The sequence below is a fragment of the Podarcis muralis genome, chromosome 13, assembly GCF_964188315.1.
Source record: "Podarcis muralis chromosome 13, rPodMur119.hap1.1, whole genome shotgun sequence".
NCBI lineage: Eukaryota > Metazoa > Chordata > Lepidosauria > Squamata > Lacertidae > Podarcis > Podarcis muralis.
In genome coordinates this window covers 57,908,263-57,920,967 of record NC_135667.1, presented here as the reverse complement: position 1 = coordinate 57,920,967, position 12,705 = coordinate 57,908,263, and the positions used below count along the sequence as shown (strand labels likewise).

At 46.3% G+C, this 12,705-nt stretch overlaps 1 protein-coding gene across 5 annotated transcripts in view; it reads left to right on the top strand.

Annotated features, from left to right (window-relative positions):
• MYO1H (myosin IH) overlaps positions 1-12,705 on the top strand; it is a 57,396-nt gene that overhangs the window by 43,421 nt on the left and 1,270 nt on the right. For 4 of the 5 annotated variants that reach the window (XM_077917711.1, XM_028705145.2, XM_028705152.2 and 1 more), the window contains 7 exons: positions 411-494; positions 5,100-5,193; positions 7,731-7,786; positions 7,919-8,054; positions 8,453-8,523; positions 9,976-10,151; positions 11,634-11,733. In XM_077917711.1, the coding sequence (XP_077773837.1) occupies positions 411-494; positions 5,100-5,193; positions 7,731-7,786; positions 7,919-8,054; positions 8,453-8,523; positions 9,976-10,151; positions 11,634-11,733 (717 nt within the window). The remainder of the gene's footprint in view (positions 1-410; positions 495-5,099; positions 5,194-7,730; positions 7,787-7,918; positions 8,055-8,452; positions 8,524-9,975; positions 10,152-11,633; positions 11,734-12,705) is intronic. The other variant, XM_077917710.1, reaches the window with a different exon arrangement.

Sequence of the window (12,705 nt, the reverse complement as noted above, 5' to 3'; positions counted from 1 at the left end):
CACAAGGACTTTCCTGGAAGGAATGTCACACGCTGAGGAGGGAAAGAAGAGAGTGGCTGGGAAAATGCAAAACAGAGAAACCAAGATTGGAAGTTTTGCCCATTCCCAGGGCAGGCTGAGCCCAAGCTGCAGGGGCCTTACTGAGCTGAAATTCAGTGCTCTTTGCAGTCCCAATATGGCATGGAAGGTCACAGGTCCCCCATCGCTGCTAAAAGCTTGCCTTATCCCCATCTTGCCTGGTGCCACCTGCTCTGACTGGCAGCTGCTCTCTCAGGCTGAAGTCTTCACTAGCCAGAAACCGGGACTCGAACCTGAGGCCTTCTGCATGCTGCGTTAAGGCCCCTTCCCAAACATTCACCTTGTCCCACTTCAAATGACAGATTACACTCCCCCCCCCCTTCTCAACCTAGACATCTGAGTTCCTGAGAAAGATCTGCACAAGAAACCTTGTCCGGAAATATTGTCGTGGCATCACAGCACAGAAGAAGGCACAGGTAAAGTCTGAGCTTTTGAGTTTTTGTGGAGCTCAGTTCTTAAAATGAACAGTGTTGGGAGCTGGAATCTGCCCTGGGTACATCCCTCTGGCTCCTAGTTGCATCTACTGTTGTTGTGCTGACAGTGCACTCTGCAAAGGCTCAGAGGTCCAGAGGCTTGGGAGCTCTCAGAAGGGCCAAAGACCTCTACTGCAGCTCTCTCACATCATCATCATCATCATTATCATTATCATTATCATTTATTTATGCATACATACATACATACATACATACATACCCATCTGGCTGGGTTTACCCAGCCATTCTGGGTGGCTTCCAACAAAATATTAAAAATACAATAAACATCAGACATTAAAAACTTCCCTCAACAGGGCTTCCTTCAGGTATCTTCTAAAAGTCAGATAGTCGTTTATTTCCTTTACATCTGATGGGAGGGCGTTCCACAGTGCGGGCACTACTACCGAAAAGGCCCTCTGCTTGGTTCCCTGTAACAGCTTCTCACAGTGAGAGAACCACCAGAAAGCCCTGGTTTCCTTGTGGGGAAAGACCAGGACAGTTAAAGGCAATTCTGTTCATGGAAAATCAAATACTCTTGTGACGAGAGCTGCCAGAGGTTTGGGGTTACTTCCATTCCCCTGAGCCAGTGGTCTTCAACCCGTTTGCCGTGGGACCCTGGGGTGCCTTGAATGATGGTCAGGGGTCTCCGTCCCCTTTCCTTCCCTCTCTCCTCTGATGCCCTCTTGCATCTCTGCCTCCCAAAGGTTTGCTCAGCTGTTTGTTGCACCAGCCCTAGCTACAAGCTCCATGGGCAAATGGTGCCTCTGGGGCTGGCCAGGGGGTGCTGGTTGCCAGGAGTTGAGGCGGCCTCTGAGTAAGCAAGCAAGTGGGCCAGGGAGCCTAGCCAGGCAGTCCGCCAGCCCTTGCTGTTGGGAGTGGACAGACAGGTCCCAGGCCCCTGTGGGGCAGTGTGAGGGAGGCCCCTCTCTTTGGGGCGGGGGGGGGGCAGCTCAGAGACCAGGGGACTCCTAAGGAGAGGAGAGGAGGCCGAGGGAATACTCCACAAAGGAGGGTGTTCCCAAAAGGGTGAGAGGCTGCCAGCTCTGGAGGAAGGGGTTACATAACTGGGCTCCTGAGCCCCACAGGGGTGCCGCCGAAACAATGTAGTTGGTAAAGGGAGCTGTGGACTCAGAAAGGTTGGAAACCTCTGCCCGAAGCATATGTTTAAAGTGCATTCCCACAGAATCCTGGCAACTGTCATCTGTTAAGGATGCTGAGCATTGCCAGGAGTCCCCTATTCCCCTCACAGAGCTACAGTTCCCAGAGTTCCCTGGGAGGGACTGGTTGTTAAAGCACTCTGGGAATTGTGAGGGGGAATAGGGCTTCCTTCATGCCTCTCAACACCCTTGACAAACTACGGCTCCCAGAATCCTTTGTGGGAAGCCATGGCTGTTTAAAGTGGTATCGTGGTGCTTTAAATGTATAGTGCCAAGGTGGCCTCAGACTGCCCCCCTTCAACAGAGGATGCATGACAGAAATGGCGGCTGCATCCTGCCGTTTGCAATGGATGCCCTCGTGAGGTGGCACCACCATGCACCTGGCCTCCATTGGCTAATTGGGTGGGGCAAAGCAGCAACGAGGTTGGTGTTGTACAAATTGCAACCAATCAGCAAGCAGAACTGACGCCTTATGGGTGTCTAAAGAACTTCTATTAAAAGTAGCAAAACCAGAGATCCTGCCGAGAACCATTTCTCACCATAAGTCAGTCATGTTAACGCTAAGAGGAGAGATTGGAAAAACCCAAGATGGAGTCTCAACGAAAACTTATTGAATGATGAAGAAATTTTACAGAAAGCAAAAAAGACATTGAGAGAATTTTTAAAGTTTAATATGAATCAAGGTACAGATATTAAAGTAGTGTGGGACGCTGGAAAAGCGGTGGTTAGGGGATTCTTTTTTCAACAAAATATGTTTCAAAAAAGAATGAGGGAGAAGAGAAAAACAGAAATTTTAGAAGAGATAACAAAAAAAGAAAAAGAACTCCTAAAGAATCCAGGAAGCGAACAATTAAAGAGAGTATTAAATTGTTACAAATGCAATTTGCAATGATCATTGACCAAGAAATTGATTGGAAAATGAAAGTATTAAAACAGAAATTTTGAATTTGCAAATAAGCCTGGAAAACTACTAGTGTGGCAACTTAAGAAAAACAGAGTGAAGAGTTAAGAGGCTGAGAATAGGAGAGAGAACAATAGATGATCCAAATGAGATTGTGAAAGCTTGGTAAGATACTACAGAGATTTATACCAAAAACGAGATGCAAACCATGAGAAGATAGAAGAATTTTTAAAACATACCAATCTACCAAAAATATCAAGTGAAAAAATGAACATGCTTAATTCGCCAGTTACAATCTTTGAAATTCAATCTGCAATTAAAAAAGCTTTCCCCTACAGAAGCTTTCACAGTTAAGAAAAAAATCTGGGACATTATATATAATGAACTTTAAAAAATCTTTATATGTTCATTTCAAAAAACCCCAGGAGTCTTCCTGTTGGGAATCATGTTTAATGAAATCCCGAAAATGTTTAGAAGAATTTTCTGTTGGGATACTGCCAGGGAGACAAAATCCATCAAGACCCCACGTCGATTCCGGACGATCCATCGATCTCCTGTAGACATGCAGTATCATTCAATTAGCGACACGAGCTCCAGAAATAGCTTGCCACATTCCAGAGCTGGTGCACGCTCTATCAGCAGAGTTCGCACAGCGAAAGATGCACGCAGGAGAGCATTATTTACAACTTTATTCAGCGTTGGTCAGACAAAGAAAACATAGCTGCCTGCGTTGATGTCTCAGGCACAGAGAGAAAACAAAAGCATAAACAAAAGCATAAACTTCCTGTGAACAGGAAATACGCAGACTCTGTGACTCACAAAGCCTGCTCCCTTTTAAGGTGGAACGGAAATATCCTAACATTTTCATGTATTCAACAATGGTGGCTAGAATTTTGATAGCAAAAAATTGGAAAGGAGAAGTGATACCCACCAAATTAGACTGGCAGGTGAAGATGACAGAATATATAGAACTAGCCAAAATGACTGGCAGCTTAAGAGCTGATTCAAAACAGAGCTTAAATAAAGAATGGAATGTCTTTAAAGAATATTGTCAGGTGGTGGTGTGGTTGCTCGAGAGCAAACAGGCAAGACTCCAACCCTTCTTTTCCAGGCTTTATTATTAATACAAACTATTTACAGTGCAGAGCGTCGCAAGTCCATGTACCTCCCCCAGCATAACAGTCGTGTGACCCCCATCCTTCTCCTCCCCTCTCTGCGCCCAAACCTACTGCGCAGAAGGGGCGCTGATAAAGGGGGACTTGCCTCCCCTCCGCTTTGCTCAGGCTCAGTGTTGGGGCTCTCCCTAGCATCTCCTGGTCCCTGCACCCCCTCCCCACTGGAGGCGGGGCTTTCCTCCTCGCCAGAGGAGGAACTGCTTCGCCAGATCTTCGGAGGCTCCCTGTAACACAACTGCCCTTCCACCTCTCGCCTCTGAGCTGATGGTAGTTCCCTGACAAATATTTACAGCTACATTGTAAAAATGCTTTGACGAGCCTAGGCTGAACCTTGCAGGACAATATGAAACATGAATAAATTAAGTGATAATTAAAATTAAGTGATAAAACAAAGTGTGAAATCGAAAGGGAAGCCTAGAAAACATAGTGGGATGAATGGAGTCAAAGGAATATGTGATGCTTTTTCTTGTTTGTTTGTTCTTTAGTGTTGTTACTGTAGTGTTTTGTGGTTTGTTTTTAAAGTATTGTTTCAATAAAGCATTAAAACAACAACAACAAACAAACGAATGCATCACCTGGAGTGCTGGATAGCTTCCTGCCGGTGCGTTTGCACCACGCTGGTCTTCGCATCCCCTTGCCCCGCTCCCTACAACAGGAAGTCAGTGGTGCCGGTGATACTCTGGACTTAGGTCAGCTACCTGAGAGACCCCGTTCCTCATGCAAACCTGCCTGGGCTCTGAGATCTTTGGGGGAGGCCCTTCTCTCAGTCCTGCCCCCCTGACAGGTCCGCTTGGTGGATGGAGGTGTGGGAGAGGGTCTTCTCTGGGGGGGCTGCTCCCAGACTCTGGAACGCCTCCCTGGAGAAGCCAGAATGGCTTCCTCCTGGCTGTCCTTTTGTCAGCTGGTGAAGAACTGAATGTTTTTGAGGAAAGGGCTGGTGCTGTGATTTGTTGTTGTGATAATTATCTGTATTTTTAATAGATCTTTTATATTATTTTAAATCTATTTGTGTTTAATTGCATCTTAATGATTTTATTTTCTGTTTTTAGTTTGTTCAATATATCTGTGTAAGTCACCTTGAGGCAGGATGTTGTTGTTGTTGTTGTTAACAACAACAACAACAACAACAACAACAAATACATGAATGAATGAATGAATAAAACTGAGCCCATGGCTTGCAGGAGGGAAGGTGTCCTGATCTTATGCCTCTTAGTAACATAAGTACAACTCCCCACATCAGCCTGAAGTAAGAGTTTTAATGTGGTTTCCTTCTTGCAAAATACTGGCCTAGTCTCTTTCTTTTGCTCCAAAACAGATGGAGGAAAAAGTGATTGCTAGTGGCATCTTCTGCGGGAAGAAGGCTGGCTATGCCCAGAGCCTGAATGAACCATTTCTTGAGACCAGGCTAAGTGAGTAGACCAGAAAGGGCAAGGCTGGTTGAGGATTTGGTTCACAGGAGGCACAAGGCCTGACACACACATTGTGGGCTTCTCCTTTGCAAGGAAATCCAAATATGTAAGGCTACACAAGCAGAGGAGAATGAAAGCTTAAAAGCCTGATTTCCTAACCAAACTTTTGCATAGCTAAGGCATCTCTTAGGAAGAGTCGCCCTGGAAACAGAAGAGAACTTGGAGCTAGCCTACCTGAGCAGACAAACCCCAAAGCACACACTTACCAAGGAGACGACGGTATGGTTGCACAATATCTGAGCAGGGAGATAATCCAGGGGTTCCAGGCACTTTCCCAGGGTCCTTGGAATGAAGGTTGGCAGAGACTGGTGTCTTTAGGCTATATGGTTTTATTTGCCCATATATACAACCTGATCAGAGGATGGAGGGGCTCCCAGCATTAACACCCTAACAGATCTTGCTTCCCCATTAGTCACAGCTTGGGGTCCAGCACAGAGCAAGCAGGTCTCTGTGTCTCCAAACGGCTTCCGGCTCTCCCACACAACTCTGCCTTTTGTTCTCCTCCCTAGCAGTTTGTGGGGCAGAGGAAAGACCCATCCATTTGTTTGATGGCACGGAGCAACTTATTTGGTTGTGCTTCACATTTTCTTCACATGTTGTCAGCCACAACCACTGCCCAGGCAGAGGGACTGGTTTAGCAGGCTTGCTCCTATACCTTCTACCCCCACAGATACAAACCCAAAACATCAGTCTAGCTGGGTTACAGACATTTACCGTATTTTTCGCTCTATAACACGCACCTGACCATAACACGCACATCGTTTTTAGAAGAGGAAAACAAGGGAAAAAACATTCTGAATGAAACAGTGGATGTATCATTTTTGTGCTTCATGCTGTGGCCACAGACATGTGATCTGATGGTGAATTTGGGGTGACCCAATGCAAAAATCCTGAGAATCCCTGTGGATCCATGCTTTGTAACCACGTTTTTGCACCATTGCAGCCCCAGGCAACAGTGGGTGCGTGATTTTTGGGGGGCAGGCTGTAGCCATGGACATGCTATGTGCTCTGATGGTGAATTTGGGCTGACCCAATGCAAAGATCCTGAGGATCCATGTAGATCCATGCTTTTTAACCACGTTTTTGCACCATTGCAGCCCCAGGCAACAGTGGGTGCGTGATTTTTGGGGGGCAGGCTGCTATGTGATCTGATGGTGAATTTGGGGTGACCCAATGCAAACATCCTGAGGATCCATGTGGATCCATGCTTTTTAACCACATTTTTGCACCATTGCAGCCCCAGGCAACAGTGGGTGCGTGATTTTTGGGGGGCAGGCTGTAGCCGTGGACATGCTATGTGATCTGATGGTGAATTTGGGGTGACCCAATGCAAAGATCCTGAGGATCCATGTGGATCCATGCTTTGTAACCACATTTTAAGTGGGGAGGGAAGGAAAAACACAGAATGGACAAGGAGCACGAGAGGGGTGTACAGAGAAGCAGCTGGCTAAGAATGCAGGAGAGGGGTATAACGGGAGGGAGGAAAGGAAGGCAAAAGTTTTCCCTCACCTACCCACCCAAGCCAGCCAGCTCTCTCTCTCTCTCTCTCTCTCTCTCTCTCTCTCTCTCTCTCTCTCTCTCTCCCTCCCTCCTGCATGTTTTCAGCAGCACCGGAGCACAGAGACGACACTCTGCTTTCCCCTCTGCTTGCCTGGAGGGGAGGGGCTTTCCCTGCTCTTTGTTCCGTTTCAGCAAACACAGCAACGAAACAGAGGAGGGTGGGCAGTAAGACCCTGAGGCAGAATGCAGGAAAGCAGCCGCTTCCTCTTTTCAGGTTTCCCTTCTCCGAGACGCACGATTTGATTTTTGCCTGATTTTTTTTGCCATTTGGCTCCAGGGACCACACATTCGCTCAATAACACGCACAGACATTTCCCCTTCCTTTTCAGGAGAAAAAAATCTGCGTGTTATAGAGGGAGAAATACGGTAACTTTAACTGGTACATAATTAAAGTGTTTGATACATATTTTAAAACCTTTATATGTACAGTGGTACTTAATTCGTTCCGGAGGTCTGTTCTTAACCTGAAACTGTTGTTAACCTGAAGCATCACTTTAGCTAATGGGGCCTCCCGCCGCCGCCACGCGATTTCCGTTCTCATCCTGAAGCAAAGTTCTTAACCCGAAGTAATATTTCTGGGTTAGCGGAGTCTGTGATGGAGCAGCTGATCAAGGCGCAAGTTGTTTTGTCACTGAGGCAAAAATTAATCCCAGAAGCACCTCTCCTTCCTGCCTTCAGCAGTATAAATATTACAATATGTAAATAAATAGCAATTTCTACCCTTCCATAACAATCAAGACCAACAGCCTCCTCACTTTGCCTAATGGTAGAGCTGGTACTGACTGGGATATGTGTTTTGTTGTGCCAGAGGCAGCCTAAAATCTCTCCCCGAGATCAGTTTCCTTTTGTGCATGCCTCCTTGTGGCTCCCCACTTTTGTGTCGGGACTGTGACCCTTGCTCTTTCCTGTGTTCCTAGACGAGAGCGAGTTGAGCCCCAAAGTCCTGCAGCTGATCCGCCACGAGAGAGTGAAGGTGAGGGCTGGGGTGCGTGGGGCAAGGGCAGGCCTACCTGCACAGTGGTCCTTGAATGGTGTGTGGCTAAAGCTGCGACTCTCGGGTGAAGCTGCCTCTGCTTCTAAGACTCGCCTCGTGGTTGGTTTTCAGTATGTGACGCCGGTGGTGAAGTACGACCGGAATGGCTTCAAGCCCCGAGAGAGGCTGCTGGTTCTGACGCGTGTGGCCGCTTATGTGGTGGAGATGGCCAAGATCAAGCAGAGGATTGAGTACGCCACCCTCAGAGGTAACATCCCTGCTGTCCTTGGGCAACCCTTTCCCTTCCCAGGCATCCAGCCAAGTGAGATGGGGAGAGACCAACCTGTTTGGATAGCCTAAATGGCCTGGTCAGCCAAGGCCATCCCTCTGGCAAAGGAACTGGTTGGGCTGCTTCAGCAGTCTCTTCTAGCAAAGAGCCTGAAAGGGACCCAGGTTGACCGCCCCTCCCCCACCTGATAACAGTCCTTTCTTGCAGTCTGTCAGATGGCCCATGTGAGGGAGAGGAAGCAGTAAAGTATGAAACTCAGTTCTGCATCCAAGCACACAATAAAATCTACCTGCCAGGCTTCTTTGCAGCTTGGCAAAGAAAGGCAGTCCTTCTAAATTTTTCTAGCAAGTGACTTTGTTTTGCATTCTTTTTCCAAGGCCTTTCTGCCAGCAGCTTGGGCGACCATATCTTAGTCATCCATGTTTCAGAAGACAGCAAACCAGAAAAGGTAGCAGTTTCCCTTTACCCGTCCATGGTGTGTGTTTGCGTGTGTGAAATGCATGGAAATAAAACAAGCTAAGGAGCAAAAGGAACGCCTTACTTTGAGACAATGGATGCCTGTGATACAGCTAATCATTATCAGAAGAGAAAGGCATGACTTTGAATAAGTGTGGGGAGAGCACTCGCGCCTTGCTCTTATTATTATCAGGGGGGCCACTGTGAAAACAAGATGCTGGGCTAGAGGGGGCCCCTTTGGCCTAATTCAGCCCAGGCCTCCTCTTCTGTACTCGTGACAAGTTAGCTTACCAGTTTTTATTTTCCTTAGTGGTAGGATATGGGGCTGCACACCAAACCACATGAGATTAATGAATTGTTTAAGATAGCTAGGAAAAATGGCTTTGCAGAACAAAAGTATGTTTTCCAAAGTCCTATTAGATACAAATATAAAAGTATTATAAAAAATGTACAAACTGCTGTTGGAGCGAGAAACTAAAGAGGAATTTGTGAAATCGAGCATGATTAAATGGACCCAAGATGTGGGTCACAGTATTGATTATGAATTATGGGGAAAGTTGTGGAAAATAAATATGAATTTTATGGCATGTTATGTGCTAAAAGAAAATGTGATGAAAATGTCCCACAGATGGTATTTAACACCCAACAGATTGGCAGAACTGTCTAAAAAAGAAGAAGGTATATGTTGAAGTGTAATGAAATTGAGGGATCTTTTTTCACATGTGGTGGTCCTGTAAAATAATTAAAGAATATTGGGAGACTATGTAATGAATTTAAAAAGATACTTAAAAAAACTTTTCCCCAAACACCTGAGATTTTCCTCCTGAGGATGGTAAAAAAAAAGCAAGAGAGTTTACTCCTCTACACGACGGCTGCAGCTAGAACCTTATTGGCACAAAGGGGGAGAACAAGTCTAGTACCCACTAAGGAAGAAAATGTTTGAATGTGCTGAACTGGTTGGTCTGACAAACAGGATAAGAGAAAACAAAGATCAGGAATATAAGGAGGAATGGATAAAGTTTATTGAGTATTTCAAAAACCAGTATGGACAAATGCATAGTTTGCAGGTCTCTAGTAAATCCAGCAGATTTGAAATAGAGTATTTGACAGATAACAAATTGGATGATTAAAAATATGTGGATTACACGGAGTAGTAGAAAAGCAAAAGGAACCAGGAAAAGTGTGGAAGAGAAGTCATATGGTATATGTATAAATGTGGTATTTGGTACGAAGTTGTAAGTGGGACGGGGGGGGGGCGTTAAATATGCTCTATGTTCCTGTTTTAGAAAATGCTAAAAATACAAATAAAATAAAAGAATTTTCCTGCCACACCCTTTGAGAACCACTGGTATAGAGACATGTTTAGCCCAAGTGCATTTTTTAATTTTATATTTTGCTTTTGAAAAGTGTTAGTAACCTCTTTGTATTCAATTTTCAAATGCAGCTGTCTGATCATAACACAGTGGTGAAAAGGGTGTTTCTCTGTGAATGGAGAGCCCTGCCTGACTCCGTTTCTTGCTTCCAGGGAGACGCCATTCTGCAGTGTGAGCACTTTTTTGAGACGGTCACAAAACTCTGCATTCTGGCCCACAAGCAGAATGTCTCGGTGGTCCAGGGAAGGTGGGTCCCTCACTCTTCTGAGGCCTTTGCATTTGCAAATGAATGAAATCATGGGATTGATCGTTCTTAAGCATCACCCACATCTGATGACATAGGAAGCACAGGCCTGCTTATCAGCCTGAATTTCACACTCCATGTATTTAAAGCAAAAACCCAGGGGACTATTTTGAAGAGGCTGTTCTGATGCCACATTGGGAAGGATACACCACTGAATTAGGAAGGGCAGGAGAGGCCTGGTGCCTTCGCAGCCTGTAAGTGGGCTTCTGGGAAACATCTGAACAGCCACTGGGGGATTCTGGCCTGATGCCTCTGACATCCTTGTCCCAGTGCAGTTGGCTCAGAAAAACCACTTGGGTCCCAGATGAAATATTTGAGACTGCCTCCTTCCCTCTAGGCCCTTTTGGGTGCTAAGATTGGCAGAGGACTCCCTCTTGGTAGTTCTGCTGCCCTCAGAACTGCAAGGGAGGGGGGTTGTAACCCCAGGAGAGGGCCTTCTCTGTGTCAGCCCCCAAACTGCAGAACTCCCATCCCATTGAAGTGCAACTGGTCCCTTAATTGCACAGCTTTCCATGACTGTTGAAGACACACCTGTGTTTTTGGGACCCACTTCAATCCCTGTGGCTGTCATTTCTTTTAACTGTTTTTCAATACTGAACTTTGAATTGCTGTGACCTGCCTGAGATCTGCTGCTGAAGGACAGGTAATGAGTTTCATAACAAAAGCAACAACCACCACCATCATCATAATCACCTAGGAACAGTCCAATTGCAACCAGTGAGCAGGTGTGATTTCATCTTTATGCACTTGAAGTCTGGCCAGCTGAAATGACACAAATCAAATGTGCAGAAGGTGGAAAGCTTAAAAGCTCTTTTTGCTCAGGGTTTTCCTGGCATCAAAAGAGCTTTAAAGCTCTCACTTGCTTACTGGGCTCTGGGAGCCTCTTGCAGGAACACCGACAGCCACATGAGAGCCTGGAAAGCACAGCGGACAGCTTAGAAACACTCTGCTTTGCCTGGGGTGGGGATAGGATCCGTTGGGCTTGCTGGCTTCAGAAGGTAAGATTGCTCGCATGAGGATGGTTCAACTATATACATTTTTGCATATATGTGCCATTCCTGGAATGTAACCCCCAGGTGGTTGCTTCCAGCCAACTAAGACACATGTTGGTGCTGGTATTGAAATGCCTCCCAAAGCCTGAGTGAAGGGCCAGGGATTCAACTGGCTTGTAAAGGTTTAAAAGAGTTGGCAACATCTCCCTCAGGGATTGGAGTTCCTAAACTGGGGCACTATTATTCATTTATTATTGGTCTATCCAACTGGCAGTGGCTCTCCAGGGACTTCACTATCAGCCTTATTATTTCTGCATGGAGAGCAGGTCTTCTTTCCCTGAGTTCCCGGACCCTTCCCCAGAGGCCAGGATGGTGGTTTTGCACCTAAGCCTGGTGGGCTTGTGAATGTCATTGCTGGTGTTTCTTTTTGTAGCCTCCAGTTCCAAATCAGTTCAGGGAAAGAAGGAACAATGGTTTTCACCACTGGGCAGGATGCTCAGGTCTACAAAGCCAAAAATGGACAACTGACGGTGGTAAGTCCTTTGCAATGACTGTGGCCCTTTTTCTACAGGCAAGAACTGGATGCTGAAGGAATGACTGGCAGAGCAGATTTAGGGGCCTAAATGTTGTAGCTGGAGTGAGGTTTTTGCAGGTAACTTGGGGTGGTGAGCAGACCAGTGTAGGAACATTGCAAGTGAGTGTCTAGATAACCAAGAGGAACCCAATTAAACCCAGGTATAGTGTCAGACCAGACTATCATGAAGCCAAGCAAACTTTCAAAAGTCCCTTGGGTATGTTTAAGTTGGCCTTGCTTGAATAATTGCATGTGAAGCTGCCCCCTAGGCCAGATGGTGAGGCTGCTTGTCCACCTAGCCTAGGCGACAAGAGCTGGAAATGTCAGGTGCTGAGCCTTCTACCTCCCAGGCAGGTGTGCTGCCCCCTTATTTCTCTATATTGATAATCTGTTTGTGATTTTCCATGCTGATGAGATGTAACCTTTATGCCCATCCCTCTTTGGAGTCTGAGGCTCAAACTACAGCTTCTTCCCTTGAAGAAGGGAACAGCTTCTCTTTCTCTCACCCCACTGTTTTGCTGGACATCCAGCAAAGCTGAATGTTGGAAGATTTAGGAGACAGTTAAAAGAAAGGACTTCTACATGCAGCACATAGTTAGACTGGGTCAAATTCTTGGAGTAGAGGGCTATCAATAGCCATGAATCATGATGTCTGCACACTATGTCCAGAATCAGAGGGGACAGTCCTCTGAATGCCAGTTGCTGGGGGTCGTCAGTGGGGAGGAGGCTGCTATTGCCTTCACGTCCTGCTTGGGGGCTTCTTCCCTTTGGGGCAGCTGGTTGATCCCTCGGAGTAGGAAGCTGGACAAAATGGGCCACCTGATCTAGCAGGCTCTTAGATTTTCCTTCCTCATCGTGCGACACAGTGGATGATTTATAATAGGCAAGATTGTCAAAACATGCTTTTATTTCAAGGCAGGTGCTTTCTAAA